General features: G+C 40.0%; 1 protein-coding gene across 2 annotated transcripts in view; it reads right to left on the bottom strand.

The window, feature by feature from the left end:
• Positions 1-17219, bottom strand: part of MAP3K15 (mitogen-activated protein kinase kinase kinase 15) — a 126991-nt gene that overhangs the window by 16065 nt on the left and 93707 nt on the right. For both annotated transcript variants that reach the window (XM_084788541.1, XM_084788540.1), the window contains exons 16-18: positions 15643-15770; positions 12265-12395; positions 11945-12050 (exon numbers count right to left, since the gene is read on the bottom strand). In XM_084788541.1, the coding sequence (XP_084644667.1) occupies positions 11945-12050; positions 12265-12395; positions 15643-15770 (365 nt within the window). The remainder of the gene's footprint in view (positions 1-11944; positions 12051-12264; positions 12396-15642; positions 15771-17219) is intronic.

Below are 17219 nucleotides of genomic sequence, written 5' to 3'. Positions count from 1 at the left end.
GGATCTCACTAAATAGCCCAGATTAACATGGAACTCACTATACTGTACAAGTTGATGTTAAACTCATGCTGATTCTTCTTCTTTGGCCTTCCTAGCTTCTATTAAGTGTAAGCCACCACACCTAGCTTCCTATGAACATTTTTAAAACTCTAGGACAGTTGTGACCAATAGAATGTTTTGCAATAAGGGAACTCTATTCTGTGCAGTCTGACATGGTATCCATCAGCTACATATGACTATTACGTTGTTGAAACATGGTTAGTGAGAACAAAAAGAAATTTTAAATTATTTTAAGTTATCTTCAACCACTTTGAAGTTATATTTCAGTCAGTATTGGTAAAGACGAACATGTCAGTGGGATACAAATAAAAGCTTTTAGGCTCCTAGAGCCAAAATGAAGAGGGAAACTCTTCAGTCAGTTGCAAAGTTGGGCAAGATGGATGTTCATCTCGTGAACCTGCCCTGTGAGGAAATCCTAGTGCCTCAGGAAGGAAACTTCTGGTTTTACAATATCCCTTACAGGCTGTTGTTGCTGTGACCAACACTGGGAGTGGTGTTGGCAGGGGGTGCTTCTTCTAAGTACAGAAAGGTTTAACAGTGTACTGTTTAATTAACTAATTAATTAATTAGGTTTTTTTGAGACAGGGGTTCTCTGTGTAGCCTTAGCTGTCCTGGACACTGTAGATCAGGCTGGCCTCAAACTCACAGAGATCCACCTGTCTCTGCTTCCCAAAGTGCTGAGATTATAGGTGTGCACCACCCAGTATAATATTTATTAAGCTCTCATCTTGTTCTGCTCTGTGATGCTGGGGCTGGTACCCTCATTCCTCCTCTCCTGCAGCTTCCTGCAAGGTTCTGCAACTAGAAGGCACTAGAGACACCTTGGAAGGGTGGAGGTGGACTTACTCTTCCCTGTATGCTTGTTGTTCCTGTGAGCAGGCTTTGATGTGGACCCTCAGCTGACTCTAATAGCCAGGTTTTCTTTCCTTTTTTTTTCACTCTACACTTCCAGAACCAGCTTCTTGCTCCACAGAGGTACTTGCACCAGCCTAGATACATATATTCTCTCCTCGAAGTTCTGATCCCACCTTCCCATCTGTGCACTCCCACTCTTATGAAGGTCTTCTGATGTCTCGGTCTCCTTTCTGCCTTTTCAGTTTCAGTACTCAGAAAATGTTCTGGGAAAACAACTGGGGTGATTTATATTTACTTGCCTGGATCACACCTCACATACTTAAGAGGTATATAGCTTATTGATATTATATTCATTGTGCATAGCGACTGATTTCATAAAGATGCAATCATACGATTATTTCATATACTTTGAGCATATTCACACCCTTCTTCTACCTCCTTTTCCTATTCTATTTATTTCCCCAGATAGTCTGTCATCTGCTTTTGAGTAATATTTAGATATGACTTATGAATCTATATAGGATAAGGATCCAGAAATGTAAACATATACTTCTGTCTGATTCTGACTTATTTTTTGTATATGATAATCTATAGTTGCATCTATTTTCCTGCAAAGATATAATTTCACTCTTTATGTACAAAGGTATTTTTAAAAGAGGAAAACATACGTACAAGTAACATTATACAGACTGAGCAGGTTATATTTAGGAATATGTACATATATATGCACACAACAATAATTAATGAAAAAGAAACCATGAATTTGAAAGACAACAAGGGAGGCAGAGGCAGGGGGATTGCTGTGAGTTCCAGGCCTGGACAGCCAAGGATAACACAGAGAAACCCCATCACGAAAAACAAAACAGAAAGAAAGAAAGAACGACAACAAGGGGAGGGGTATATAGGAGGACTTGGAGGGAGGTAAAGGAAGGGGGAATGGTGTTATTATAATCTCAAAAGTAAAATAATTTGTAGAAAGAACATGAGGATAAATTTACACTATACAGAACTCAAAAATTGCACTAAACCAAACAGTAATGGCTAACTGACTCTGAACAAATAATTGTCTACCTTAGTATAAACTTTTCATAATTGACTTTTTGTTTTTTGAGACAGGGTTTTTCTCTGTGTAGCCTTGGCTGTTCTGGACTCGGTTTATAAATCAGGCTGGCCTTGAACTCACAGAGATCTGCCTGCCTCTGCCTCCCGAGTGTGGGCATTAAAGGCGTGCGCCACCACGCCCGGCGACTTTTCATAATTGAAACATACTTATTTAATCTTCTTGAGCTAAATGCAGAATTTTCTTTATATGAGACCATAGTGAATATCAACTGTTCTAAATAAAGGTTATGACTCAGTAAGGACATCCATATTATTTATAGCTATGTAATAAATTACTCCCAAATTTAGCAGCTTAAAACAATGTATTGGTATATGGGATGTAGCTCAGTAGTAGATGTTTCTCTAGAATACACAAGGCTCTTGGCTCCACCCTTAACCAAAAAAGGTCTTTATGATCTTACACAAGATCTAAGGGTGGGGACCCAGAAATAGCCACCTGAGCTGGCAGGCATGCAGTCTCCATTGAGACTGCAGTCCAGGTGTGGATTGGAGCTACATGATTTAAATGTTAGGTTAAAGTGGCTAGGTCTACTTTGAAGCTCCTTCATTCAGACTGGGATGAATAAGAAGCTTCCTAACTTCAGTTTCTCATCACATGGCATCTTCCAGAGGACTGTTCAGGCATGGTTTCTTCCAATGAGAATCATCTGAGAGAAGAAGTAGAAACTTTGTTGCCACCATCACTTTTAACTTTTTGATTCACTGGAAGTGAGTCACTATATCCAATCCATACTCAACTATATTGGTCCCCAAATCTAACTTCTGGTCAGTATCTGATGGCCCAAAATAGTTAAAAATAAGATTTATTTATTACATATACAGTGTTGTACCTGTATGTATACCTGCACACCAAAAGACGGCATCAGGACTACAGGACTACAGGACACACAGCACTGTCTACAATTGTCCTTATAATTTTCATGTAGTACTATGCATATGACTTTCACAATTCTGTAAAATTGGGCAAAGTAGGTGCAATATACTGCTATTCCACATTTACACAGGAGGGAACTGAGGTTCAGAGAAACTAAAGGGGTTGCTGAAGTTGGAACCAAGGTCTTCTGTCTCTGATTTCAGAACTTGACATCACTAAATTATACAAAAAAAAATCACTGAATTATATAGCAAATCAAGAAGTACTGCTGGAGAAAAAGCTGCCTGAAAAAAAAATGGCTTGGGGCTGGAGAGATGGCTCAGAAGTTAAGAGCACTGGCTGCTCTTCCAGAGGTCCTGAGTTCAATTCCCAGCAACCACATGGTGGCTCACAGCCATCTATAATGTGATCTGATGTCCTCTTCTGGCCTGCAGGTATACATGCAGACAGAGCACTGTATACATAATAATAAATAAACCTAAAAAAAAAAGAATGGCTCACAAAGGGCTTCAAAGACACAGTATTCCCTCATTCTCACATACCAGTAAGATGGAGAACAATGGTAGAAACCTCGGCACTCCATTTGATTTACTACTATATTCGCAGGTAAGCATCTGTTCACAAGAACAGCTGACAGAGACATAGAACTACACAGGTACTTCAGATAAAGGATCATTCCCAGTGGTATGTGTGTACATGTGGGTGTCAGTTCTATCAAAGGCTAGACTCTGGAGAAAACCAGTCAAGATGGCATTGTGATACACTTGAACCATGCACGAATATTGGAAAACTGCCTTGTCCTGCGCCTGGCTCTCTTTGGGGCCTCACAGTCTCACTAGCTTTCTTCTAGGAGGTGCTCACTTGTCCCAGCCCCCAGGTGGTGGTATAGAAGTCACAACACAGTGTCCAAAAGACCCACAGGTGCTGATTTAAGCCCCCTTGGGATATATTCCACTGGAAGCTTTTGGTAGTTTTCAAAGAAGATTGCTACATTCTCAGCAAAGACTATGGCATTGGGTGATTCTTTGACAGAGGAACCAAGCTATGATATAGATACTACAGCAAAGCATGGGACAGGGACCACAGGAACATAACATATTTTCTAAGGGAGCTTCAGACTCCTCAGTATACAATTTGGGCCCCTTACTCAGGAGCCTCTCATCCAAATGAAGAGGCTCAAAGACTTTCAAGAGGAAGAAAAATAGATGTGGGGTGGCTATTGAAAACAGCTTCCTGGGGCTGGAGAGATGGCTCATTGATGGTTAAGAGCACTGTCTGCTTTTCCAGAGGTTCTGAGTTCAATTCCCAGCAACTACATGATGGCTCACAACCATCTATAATGAGATCTGGTGCCCTCTTCTGGTCTGCAGGTGTACATGGAGGCAGAGCACTGTATACATACTAAATAAATTTTTAAAAAAAAGAAAAGAAAAGAAAACAGCTTCTTTTGAGAAGTATGCTAGATTGTTTACCCAGTGCCAAGTAAGAGGAGTGAGTTTGGGGGAATCCCAAGAAAGGTATGGCTCATGGCAGCTAAAGCAGCTCAATGGATTCTAAAATACCTGCTGTTGAAAAGAGATCAAACATGTTATCATCTCTCATAGGTCCCTTGAGATTTTGTTAGCAGCCCAAATTTCAAATCTTTTTTTTCCCCAGATAGGGTTTCTCTGTGTAGCCTTGACTATCCTGGACTCACTTTGTAAACCAGGCTGGTCTTGAACTCACAGTGATCCGCCTGCCTCTGCCTCCCAAGTGCTGGGATTAAAGGTGTGCACCACCATGCCCAGCTGGAAATACCACTTCTTACCAACCCCAAACTTTCTATCCAATAAGAGTTTGATATTACAAATTCCCCTCAGATAACTTACATGGAGTATAGGCTGCTGAAGAAGCAAAAGCCAAGCAGTAAATAGGGGTCCTATAATGTTTGGGGATACTGCTACACCCTCTCAATGGGGAATTGAAGCTAACACAAACATGTTTAATAGGTGGGGCCAGCTATAGCCATGTTGATTTGGGGTCTTTTTCAAAGAACTACATAAACAGTTTTTTAGGGCTTGAATGCCTCCATGAAAAGAAAAAGAACAATGGGTACAGCGTGATGAATAAGAAATTGGGAGACATAGAGGGAGTATTCCACCAATAGCCAGCCTAGGCACCAAGGACATGGCAGGCACATTCAGAGGTATCAAGCAAGGTAAATGAATATCAAACACCAGGCCCCAGAGTACAGAGATCCAGCTTACAATGGTGGTAATCAAGACACAACCTGCCAATCCCCTTTCTTTGACTTCTTATAGTTGGTGACTTAGGAAAGAAGTGAGAGAAGAAGCCAACACTACCTGACTGTAGGGTCCAGGTCACTGGCCAACATTGCAGTTGGCAGGGAGAGGGGCAAGGAAGTCAGCACCATGAATGAGGACCGGAGCAATGATGAGTACACAGCCTAAAACTTTCCCATCACCCACTTTAACCTGCTGTTCCCTCTCAAGTTTCCACTGTGATTCTGTCATCCAAAGCAGCTGCAAAAGTCATGGGACAAACCACAAACTGCTCTGGGCTAAATGTAAGGGACAGGAGGAGACAAATGTAGCCTTTGCGATGACACCTTTCGTGTCTCACAGGTTTAACATGTTCATTCCGCATGGAAACTCAGATCTCTGAAAGGCATGCTCCAGCTCTAACAGCCTATAAATTGCAAATGCAAATTATTTAATTAACAAATACTTCAATTGAGCTGGGCTTGGTCACACATGCCTGTAACCCCAGCACTCAAGAGAGGCAGAGGAAGGCAGATCGCTGTTAGTTCAAGACTAGCCGGGTCTACAAAGAAATTTGGGGGACAGCTAAGGAGCCAAGGCTACACAGAGAAACCCTGTCTCAAAGAAACAAAAACAAACAAATCCCCAAATGCTTCATTTTCAATTGCCAGTAAAAATATTTCATCACTATTTACCCATTTCATCCTTGGTAAACTCAAGGTCTGTTTTTGTGAGCATTTCCATTTGTTGTAACGGTTTCCCAGAAGATTAACTTTCCATTTTGGAGGAAAATTTCTTCAGACAGGATGTTTACAGGGAGGCAAAACAACTGGGTGTTCTAAAGGGAGGCAAAATACTTCAGGGAAGCTCATTATGACTGAAGTCAACAACTCCAAACACCCTCAGGAAGTCCATAAAACTAACTAGATTCTCTATTTACTCTTGAGGAAGGTGGGTCCTGAATAGTAAAAACTGCTGAGAGTTACTCTTAGATGAGCCAAGCTACAAAGAAGACTCTCAGACTAGTCCTACTGCCTGAAAGAGGCAGAGATGAAGCAAGTAGCCTTAAAAAAGAGAATTGGCTACAAGAAACAAAACCAAGCCAACCTGTCTAAAAGAGACGTAACCAACCCAGCCACCTGGAATGGCTACTCTCTAACCTCTTAGGCTATCTACAGGCTGTGCAGTGTGCCCCAGATTTGCAGCTTTTGTGAACTATCACCGATGCTGGGGTGGGCTTTGGTGATGCAACTGTTTTTGAGTCAAATCTGCTCCTGTAAGTAACCTCTCATCCATATTCCTGTAAGTAACCTCAGTAAGACTCACTGGTTCACCAAAGTGGACTTCGTTGTATCCATACATTGGTCTGTCATGGACTCCTTATTTGCAGCAAAGAGACGTGTGTTGGGTCTCTTCAGGAAAAGTCTGTCACATAACACCATTTTACTCAATAAAAATATGAGGCATAAGTATATAGGTAATAATTTACATGTCTTAGGTGACACAGGTAGCAGTGGTTGAACCAAAAATTGGGACTGCTCATCCTTGCTTGGAAGAAGTTTATAGTTATACACCAAATCTAATTCTTGTTCTGGTGCTAATCCTAAGTATGTATGTAAGAGGGATGTAAAAAGCATGCATCCATACAAAGGTTCCTGTGTGAGTGATCGCAGAACAACCTATATTATTAATACCTTGGGAGACTACTCAGATAGAGAGGAATGAAGGCCTGGTACATGCCATAATGTATAAGCCTTGAAAACATATCACTAAATGAGGAAGGTAAATGGTTTAAAAATGTGCATTGCCACATTACATTTGTAGCAATATCTTAAACATGGAAATCTGCACACATACCAAATTAATCCAATGATTGTCTGGGCCTGAAACCTGAACTGATGGCAAAGGGGCACAGGGATTTTATAGGGGAAGCAGAAACATTAAAAAATAGAACTGTGTACATTTACCAGAAACCATTGATCGTGCATTTTAAATGCGTACTGTAACAACACATAGGTTGTATCTCCATGAAGTGTTAAACCTACCACAACAAGGACAAGAAGGCTTGGTGTGTGATTCCATAATAAAGCACCAGCATGGCAATGCACAAGGCCAGTGCCAGTACTGTTTGAAATTGGGCTTTATTTTTGTAATTAGTTTAGCATACCCATAACAAAAGCCCTTCATCATAGGAACATAGGAAGGGGGGGCGGGATCCAGGACATGCAATTGCCTGAAATTATTGTTTCTCTTAACAAGGTTCAGACAATCTCAGAGCATCTATGAAGAAAAGTTCCACCATTATCCACTATAGCCAGACTTCTGTACCAGCCAGCTGAGACTGCTTTACAGAAGTGTTCTGTTTTGTAAAGAGTAATTACATGCAGAAGAATTTCCTCACCAAAATGAGATCCCCTCCTTATTATTCCCTAAACACCCCTGCATTATTTTGCAATGCAAAATTCAAGCCTCCTTAAGCCAATTACTTGGAAAATGTGATATGCAATAATGAATTATATATGTGTTTTCCATGTGATTTTTTTCTCCTTAGGGATGCTAATTATGAAATAAATTGTTGGCATTTTATGATTTTGAAATAATTCCTTGTCATATCAGAGCCCCTCTTGCTTCATATAGCTACGCTAATTTGTGGCTTCCAAAGAGGAAGATATAAGTCATTTACAATTAAAGTCATAAAATGCTGAGAGAAAAGGGGGGCAGTCTTATATACATATTCATATATAAGATATGGGCATATTTATATTTATATCAGACACCATAAATAAAGATTCAACATATTCTTTATGTAGAAACACTAATGGAATCCTGATATAACCTTGTCCCATTTTAAGACACATGAACTGTCAGGCGTGGCGGTGCACACCTTTAATCCCAGCACTTGGGAGGCAGAGGCAGGCCGATCCCTGTGAGTTCTACAAAGGGAGTCCAGGATAGCCAAGGCTACACAGAGAAACCCTGACTTGAACCGCCCCCTCCCCCCACCAAAGACACATGTACCTCTCCTGGCCTTATAATTAAAAAGTCATTGTCTTATAGATTCACTTTTCCTTTGATAGGGAGCATGTTTCCACTTTGGGTACCCAGTGTCTAATAAATAACAGTTCTCTTAGTGAAGAAAATGTCCTTTAAAACTGGGACATTATTTACTGCAAATAAGGGTAAATTTGTTCATTCTACATCTTTGGCTATTTCAAGGACAGAACCTGCCATCTGTATCTTATTTCAGAACTATAAGGTTATGAGAGCTGTTTCACAGTTCTATCACACATACTCTTTGCTATTGTCATGTTCCTCCTTAGGGGACCACAATCTTATTAAAAACCAGCACTTTTTCCCAAGGATCAAAGTTTTAGCTATAGTTGTTTTTAAGCAGGAATTTCAAAAAGCCACAGGTAGCTTGAGAGAGTCCTTATACCTACTGGTTTAGTAGATGGAAAACCAGCTGGTAATTTATATCACCTTTGAATCTAGTCCCTGTCAATATTCAGAGTGTTTCATCACCATCAGACGGACAAGAAAATATAGTTCTTCAAACTGACATAAAATATTTCCCTAGAAGAATTAGCTTTTGTTGGGAACATAGCCATATCAAAATGCAAAGAGGTAGAATTCACTATGGTAAAGAGTTATCTTTATGGGGCTGGAGAGATGGCTCAGCAGTTAAGAGCACTTAACCACTCTTCGCCACTCTTCCAGAGGACCCAGGTTCAATTCTCAGCACCCACATAGCAGCTCACAACTGTCTGTAACTCCTGTTTCAGGGGATTTGACTCCCTCACACATGCAGGCAAAACACCAATGTACATAAAATAAAAATAAACAAAATTTAAAAAAGAGCTATCTGACCCAGGCGTGGTGGTGCATGGCTGTAATCCGAGCACTCAGAGAGGCAGAGGCAGGTGGACTGCTTGTGAGTTTGAGGCCAGCTGGGTCTACAAAGTGAGTCCAGGACAGCTAAGACTACACACAGAGAAACACTGTCTCGGAAAACAAACAAACAAACACAAACAAACACACCACCAAAAAAGGATGCTTAAAAAAGAGCTATCTTTATGATACACAAATAAAATGACCCAATACGTTACACAGGATTACCCATGATTTTGACAGGTGTGCTACCAACTGTAAAGGCATACTGCCCTTTTACTGAGTAAGAACTCTTAGGATAGCTCAGCAGAATCCTTTGTCTACCCAACTTGTAAGAGGCCAAAAAGAAAGTAGGGTAATATTGGTGTCACAGATAGCATCACCATAAAAATATTAAAATACTTTACTTTAAAGTCAAGGACAATACTTTATCTGCATTAAAAACCAAAATGGATAGAGCTCGAAACAATCATTCCAAGTGAGGTAACTCAGACCCCAAAGACAAACATGCTTCTCTTATTTGTGGATATAAGCTTTAAAGTTTTAGATATGTGTGTTTCAATCTGAAAACCACAGAGGTTAGGTACTAGTAAGGGACTATGGGGAAGACAGGATCTTCCAATGAAGGGGAAATGGAGTATAGTGTTATAAAAATATATAAAGGGGGAACTAGAATACGGAGGATTAAATGGGGAGGGGGATGGGAGGAGAGAGTAAAGGAAGTACTTTGGGAGTGGATTATTAACAGCTTTTGAAATGCCATATGGAAAATTGCTACTCTAGAAGCTTCCTAAAACATACCTATATATGAAGGAAGTTAAATGGAGTCATTATAAGGGAAGAGACAATGCCCCAACTAGACATTTTATACTACCAAGTAAAATCTTCACTGCTAGGAATGAGTTACATCTTGTTGAGTCACTAGCCGGAGGGTTCCCATAGAACTTCTAAACACCACTAGTATTATCAAGGTTATTAGTTACTCTTCATGGTTACTCTCTATAACCTGATGGAAGTCCCTATTGCTGAAGACATAACTTACTTTACACTGAACCCGAAGACATGGACCTGGTGCCCAACTAGAAGTTTTAGCCCTACTGATTAGTGTTCATGATGCTGGAAAGTACTTTCAATAGTAGCAGAGGAGGGGGCTGGAGAGATAGCTCAAAGTTTAAGAGCACTGTCTGTTCATCCAAAGGTCCTGAGTTCAATTCCCAGCAACCACATGGTGGCTTACAACCATCTATAATGAGATATGGTGCCCTCTTCTGGTATGCAAGCACACATGCAGGCAGAATACTGTATAAATAATAAATAAACAAATCCTTTTAAAAAATAGTAGCAGAGTAGAAAAGCAAGCATCAGTATAATCCAACTATAAACCATTCCACCTATGACAGTGACCAACTCTGCAAGATATACTGGTATGATAGTAGCACAAATATTATGGGAGTAACCAACATCTTTTTCAATTGGATTTAAGGCCCACTCCATAAGATGGAACCTGTATCTGACACTGCTAAAATGGCCAAGAACCTGACAGGCTACATAGTTCATGAGCCTAGGGCTAAAACCTACTATACTATTATTTTGCTAAAGCAGTAGTTCTCAATCTATGGGTCTTGACTCCTTTGTGGGGCCATGTCACACATCAGATATCCTAAATGTCAGATTACATTGCAAGTCATAATAATAGTAAAATTACAGGTATGAAGTAGAACTGAAATTAATTTTACGGTTGGGGGTCACTACAACATGAGGAATTGTATTAAAGAAGGTTGAGAACCACTGTGCTAAGGGACAGAAATAAAATGACTTCTAATTATACACTGCTATATCCTTAGTTAAATGTTTCTTTTCAACCCTCATCAGAGAAGATTCTTCTTGCAGAAGATGGGAATTAACATAACTTTGGAACACTGAGTCCTAAATGAGATATCTTTATCAGAACCCTCCCTCAAGGCTCAGGGATCTATGCAGAAGAGGAGGCAGAAAAAATTTTAATAGTTAGAAGTGGTAGATGACTCCAAGGAAACAGTGTCTTCCAGATACAACAGGATTGATACACATATGAACTCACAGAGACTGTGACAATATGCCCAAGACCTATACAAGTTCAAAATAGACAAAAGTCCCAACATTGAGAAGAAGAAGAAGAAGAAGAAGAAGAAGAAGAAGAAGAAGAAGAAGAAGAAGAAGAAGAAGAAGAAGAAGAAGAAGAAGAAGAAGAAGAAGAAGAAGAAGAAGACATAATCTTAGTTTTTCACTTGGTGTATCATCTACAGTCCAGGGAAAGTAGGTCCCATGCCCAAAAGTAATTGCTAACATGAAACAGACTCCATGTTTTTTGTACACTTTTTGCTTTGCTTTAGTATTTTTTGTCTTATTGTTTTTCTTTTAAGATTGTTTTATTTGGGGCTGGAGAGGTGGCTCATTGATGGTTAAGAGCTTTTTCTGCTCTTCCAGAGGTCCTGAGTTCAATTGCCAGCAACCACATGGTGGCTCATGACCATCTATGATGTGATCTGATGCCCTCTTCTGGCCTACAGGTGTACATGCAGATAGAGCACTCATATACATAAAGAAATAAAAAGAAAAAAAAAGAAAAAAGAGAGAGGGGAAGGGGGAAGAGAAAGAGAGAGGAGCAAGAGAGAACATATCAAGTTGGGTGAGTAGGGAGGTGGGAAGGACCTTGGAGGAATTAAGGAGCCTAAAGAGTATGATCAAATTATATTCTATGAAAAATATTAAATAAATTTAGAAAAAAATCAAAATGATAGTCTGTGCTGAGAAGGTAACCAATAAGTAGTTCTTAGATGACCACCGATTCAGGAGAAAACTGAGATCCAAGATGGCACAACATAACCAGCTTTGCTCTGCTTACCTGCAAAGGTCTCGGTGCATGGGTTAATTCCTGCGAGGCGTTTAGAGGTTCCAAAATCAGAGATTTTTACCACTCCACTATAGGTGTTCACCAGAACATTATCACCCTTTAGAAAAAGAACAGCACTGAGTGTGTATAGGAAAATTTAAGCAAACTTGTACCCTATAGTGAGGGGCTTTGTTAAACTCTTTACAAAGACTGGACCTGACATGAGGTGGGGCTGTCTTGCTAAGCTATTTCCCTCTGTGAGCAGACTATTCACGCATACTACAGTGACATCTTAGAAAAATACCACCTTGATGTCTTAGAGACTTCCGTACCTTTATGTCTCTGTGGACTATCTGGTTTTCATGGAGATACTTCAGGCCTTCCAGGATCTGCTTGGTATAAAACTTGATAGTGGGTTCCCTCATTGGTCCCCATTTGGATCGCAAGAGAGCTGAAAGGCTTCCTAGAAAATGAAACAGCAAAACAAAACCAACAAAACAAAACAAAAACAAAAACTCACCAGGATGACAAAGAGTCATTTGTAAAGGGTCAAAGAAGTAAACTAAAAAGTTATGTTTCTAACCTACCATTGGTATTCAGATAATGTTCAATTAAAATGTTATGGGAGTCATTATTTTTTCAATGTACGCTTATTTACACAGCTCTTGCTCACTGACAGGCACTTTTTCAGAAGCTATTACATGTATGCCATCTCATTTAACCCACTCACTGATTGGCTGAGTTAGGCCTACTTAATATTCCAATGATGTTTACTTCAAGTATTATGGTAATTATCACTCCAATTTTACAGTGTGTTTATTTAACCAGAAACTAAGATTCCATAATCTTAATGGCTAGACCTACTCAAAACTACCAGTTCTAGATCCAAAGAATTCTTATTTCCAAGACTCTATTGCCTACATGTAGGGACTCGATATATAAAGAACTACTATTTAGTATTTTGTTATTTTGCAACATCTCTTTAAAAGAAACTGTGCCTGAAGGATATGAAAGTGTTAAGGATTCCAGGTATAAAAAGGTTTAAAGGGTATGGTAGTTTGAATGTAATTGGCCTTCATTAGGCCCATAGCGAGTGGCACTATTAGGAGGTATGGCCTTGTTGGAGTAGGTGTGGCCATACTGGAGGAAGTATGTCACTGTGGAGGGAGGCTTTGAGATCTTATATATGCTCAAGCCCTGCCTAGTGGGACACTTTCCTACTGCCTAAGGATCAAGATGTAGAACATATCTACCTGCACATGGCCACGTTTCCAGCCATGCTAATAGAGTAAACCTCTGAAACTGTAAGCCAGTTCCAAATTAAATGTTTTCCTTTATAAGAGCTGCCTCAGTCAAGCACACACCTTTAATCCCAGCACTCAGGACAAAGTCCAAGACAACCAAGGCTACTTAGAAAAAAATCAAGAGAAAAGGAAAACCCTAATTAAGAGAAAGGGGTGGGCATGGGAAGATGGAGGAATGGTGGGTTTATTGAAACTAAAGATGCATTAAAAAGCCATATAAACCAGGCAGTAATGGTGCATGCTTTTAATCTCAGCACTAGGGAGGTAGAAGTAGGTGAATTTATAAGTTCCAGGCCGCCTGGTCTAATGAGTAAGTTCGAGGACAGCCAGGGCTACATAGAGAAACCCTATCTTTTTTTTTTTTTTTTTTGGTTTTTCGAGACAGGGTCTCTCTGTAGCCTTGGCTGTCCTGGACTCACTTTGTAGACCAGGCTTGCCTCGAACTCACAGCAATCCATCCTCCTCTGCCCCCTGAGTGCTGGCGTGCGCCACCATGCCCGGCTGAGAAACCCTATCTTAAAAAAACAAATTGCCGGGCGGTGGTGGTGCATGCCTTTAATCCCAGCACTTGGGAGGCAGAAGCAGGTTGATTTTTGTGAGTTCGAGGCCAGCTTGGTCTACAAAGCGAGGCCAGGGCAGTCAGGGCTACATAGAGAAACCCTGTCTCAAAAAACAAACCAAAAAAAAAAAAAAAAAAAAAAAAGGAGAAACCCAATATATATATAAAACATTTGAAGGGAAGTATCCAGAAGCCGTAAATTTTTCTAGATTAATTTTATTTTATGTGTATGTGCGTTTGCCTGAATTTGTGTTTGTGCACCATGTGTCTCAAAGAGATTACAGATGTAGAAAGAGGGTTTCAGATCCTTTGAAACTGGAGTTATAGTCAGTTGTGAGCCATGATGTGGGAACTGGAAGTAGTAAGTGCTCTTAACTACTAAGTCATCACTCCAGCCCATGCCATAGGTTTAAAAATGAAAATCCCAGTGCTGACCAGCAAAGCCCCAGAAGCCTTCAAAACAATGCAGGCTACTGCCATTGCTCTTGGTTGCACCCTAGAACTAGTTAGTAGAACTATTGCTAAAGACACAACATTACAAGATATAAAGGGAAATCAAGTTGGAACTGACCAGGGAACTTCCTCTTTGCTGGCTACTTTTCATAGGTTTGTAAAGTGCTATGCATGCTGGTAGAGGATGGTATGCACAGTGGTTAAACCCCACATATTTCAATATTGACCAGGCTATCAAGATGCCACTGGAGCAACAGTGGCATTATGGTTATGGGGGAGGGGCAGCCAATTATTTTCTTTTGGATTTTAGTTCTATTCCCAAAGAGGGAATACATGCCTAGTATTATAAATCTGCTCAAAAGCCGATTTGGGGATTATCATAGGCCCTAGAGGAGAATCTATTATTGTTGTTTAGCTAATAGACATGTCAAACTGCCTTTTAAATATTTGTGTTTATACCTACAAACTAGTGCTGAATCCAGACTTGGTCAATGAAGTCTTTTGGTAGTGGGCAGTGGTTAATGCAGACTCATAACTGGTCGAAGTACCGAGAATAAATGATTGTTAAGTGCCAAGTCCTAAATGGGACACCTCTATCACTCTTCTCCAAGGACAAGAGAACATTACATAGAGGAAATGGAACTAATATAAGAGCGAGAAAATGGTGAGGAATGTGAAGAAACAATGTCATTTGGATATGACATGTCCATTGCAAATATAAACACATAACTTAAGTTACCCTGCATATGAGCTATACATAATTGGGCCCTTCAATAGTCTATCATGGACAGGCCAAGACCAGTGGAGATATTAGCAGTTAATAGTTGTGGAGGTTGATATTTTCAGTGGTGTAGACACTGATAGCCATGCTCCAATTAAAACAAAAACAAACGTTAACCATGCTCACATAAGCAACCCTAACTAAGCCCAGTGGGCCACAAAAAATATGTGAAAGAAAGGGACTAGTTGAGAAGAAGGGGGTCAGTAAGAGTGGGAAAGAGACAACAGAGGGTAACATGGGCTGAATAAGATAATAATATATTATATGTGTGTAAAATTATAAAATGTTCCAGTGTCCCTTTTCCATCCTTTCCAAATTACAACTAAATTCCTAGACTGAGAAGATCAGAACTCAAGGCCAGAGATTTTGTTTTCTTCACCTCTTGGTCTCCAATATTATCATTCAGTAGACAGTATTTTAGGCTAAATAAACAAGCCAGAAACGAACTGTTTATCTGACATTTGCAAAATTGTATACAACTCTTCTGTGAAACCAATTTTTTAATATCTAAAAGGTTTGTCTTTTATTAATTGGTGAGGCAATCAATGATGTCCAGATTGTATTCTCATGAATGATTTTCAGAATGTGAGATCAGAAAAGAGCAACTACTTACCTCCAGGCACCTGCTCCATAAATATTTTAATGTAGCCATTCTCTGAAACAGAGCCCAGGTACTGGACAATGTTACGATGCTTGAGATACTTGTGCAGGGCTATTTCTTCATGCAGAGGCTGAGAGTACCTATTGTAGGAAAAACAAAAGCCTGTATCACCTGCCAAAATGCAGGGCTCTATCTAGGCCCTTATGATCCTTCAACAGTATCCACCCTATTGCTAATCATCCCTTCTGCAATCTCTTCTTCAGATTACATAAGAATATTCAACTTCCCATATGTAAAACATGGGATACAGGCTTAGTATCCCCTAATCCAAAAAGCTGTATTATTGAAAACATTTTGAGTATTAACATGACACTAGTAGAAAATGCCACACCTGACACTGTGTGATGGGTCATTGTCAAAATGCAGACACAATGAAGTATTATCTAAAATTACCTTCAGGCTATGTGTACAAGAAGTTTGTGTTTAGATTTGGGTCACATACCCTACACATACCTCATTATGAATACACAAACATTCTAAAATCTGGAAAAATTCTTATCTCAAACACTTCTTGCTTCTTGTTATAAGAATTTCAGATAAGAAATATTCAGTCTGTAACAACACAGCCATGTGGGCTGGCTTCCAGAGGACCAGAGTGTCCCTAGTTTCTCAGGCATTGACAGTGTCTGTTATGTGGTAATCACTCAATTAATGACTACTACTTCTACCATCACTATTGATTGGGCATAGATTCTCCAACAACATTTCCCCTTTTCCAACAGTCCTTCTCCTCCTCCCATAGAAGGTGGTAGTATGGAAACTTTTGTCTTAAATTGACTTCTAGTCCTATTCTACAGGCTCAACCCAGAACTAATGAGTTGCCCAGTCCCAGCCTCTAGATTTTCAAGTTCATCCCCTCTACCTCTTTATGAAATATAAATTTCACTTTACCACTTTTCTTCATAGACTCTACATAAAGACTATATTGTTTAAGGTGACACCAAGAACCTTGAAAATCAGGTCAGATGATACCTTTTTTAGTTTTTTTCAAACAGGGTTTCTCTGTGTTATCTTGGCTGCCCTGGACTTGCTTGGTAGACCAAGATGGCCTCACAGCGATCTGTCAGCCTCTGCCTCCTAGTTCTAGGATTAAAGGCATGTGCCACCATGTCCGGCAGATGGTATCTTTTAAAATTTTTGCCTCATGAGACCTTCACTAGCCCATACCCTACTACGGAAATTGGCTGTTTTCTCAATATACTTTTATTTCTTAACAGCTGTTTTCTCCTTATAGGCCTCATTTTCTACCAAGGTATGCCCCACTGTTTTCTATAGACATTGTTTGTACCCTTTTGTTACCATTTTCTACCAAAGCAGCGCCCTAGAATCAGGAAAGTATCTCAGTCACCTTTTACTCCCTAGCACCAGCTCAGATTCATGGATGGAAAACATGACCAATCACCCTAAACTGAGCCTAAAACTTTTACAAGTTGGACAAAATGGTCTTTTAGGTCTGTTCTGGCTCAAAAATCCCAGGAACTTCTATGGGCAAGGAAAAGCTGGAACAACTAGTACTACCAATAGGGGTA

This window comes from Acomys minous, assembly GCF_964271855.1.
Source record: "Acomys minous genome assembly, chromosome: 7".
Classification (NCBI taxonomy): Eukaryota; Metazoa; Chordata; class Mammalia; order Rodentia; family Muridae; genus Acomys; species Acomys minous.
Note: the sequence above shows the minus strand (reverse complement) of the source record. Positions and strands in the feature narration are given on the sequence as shown.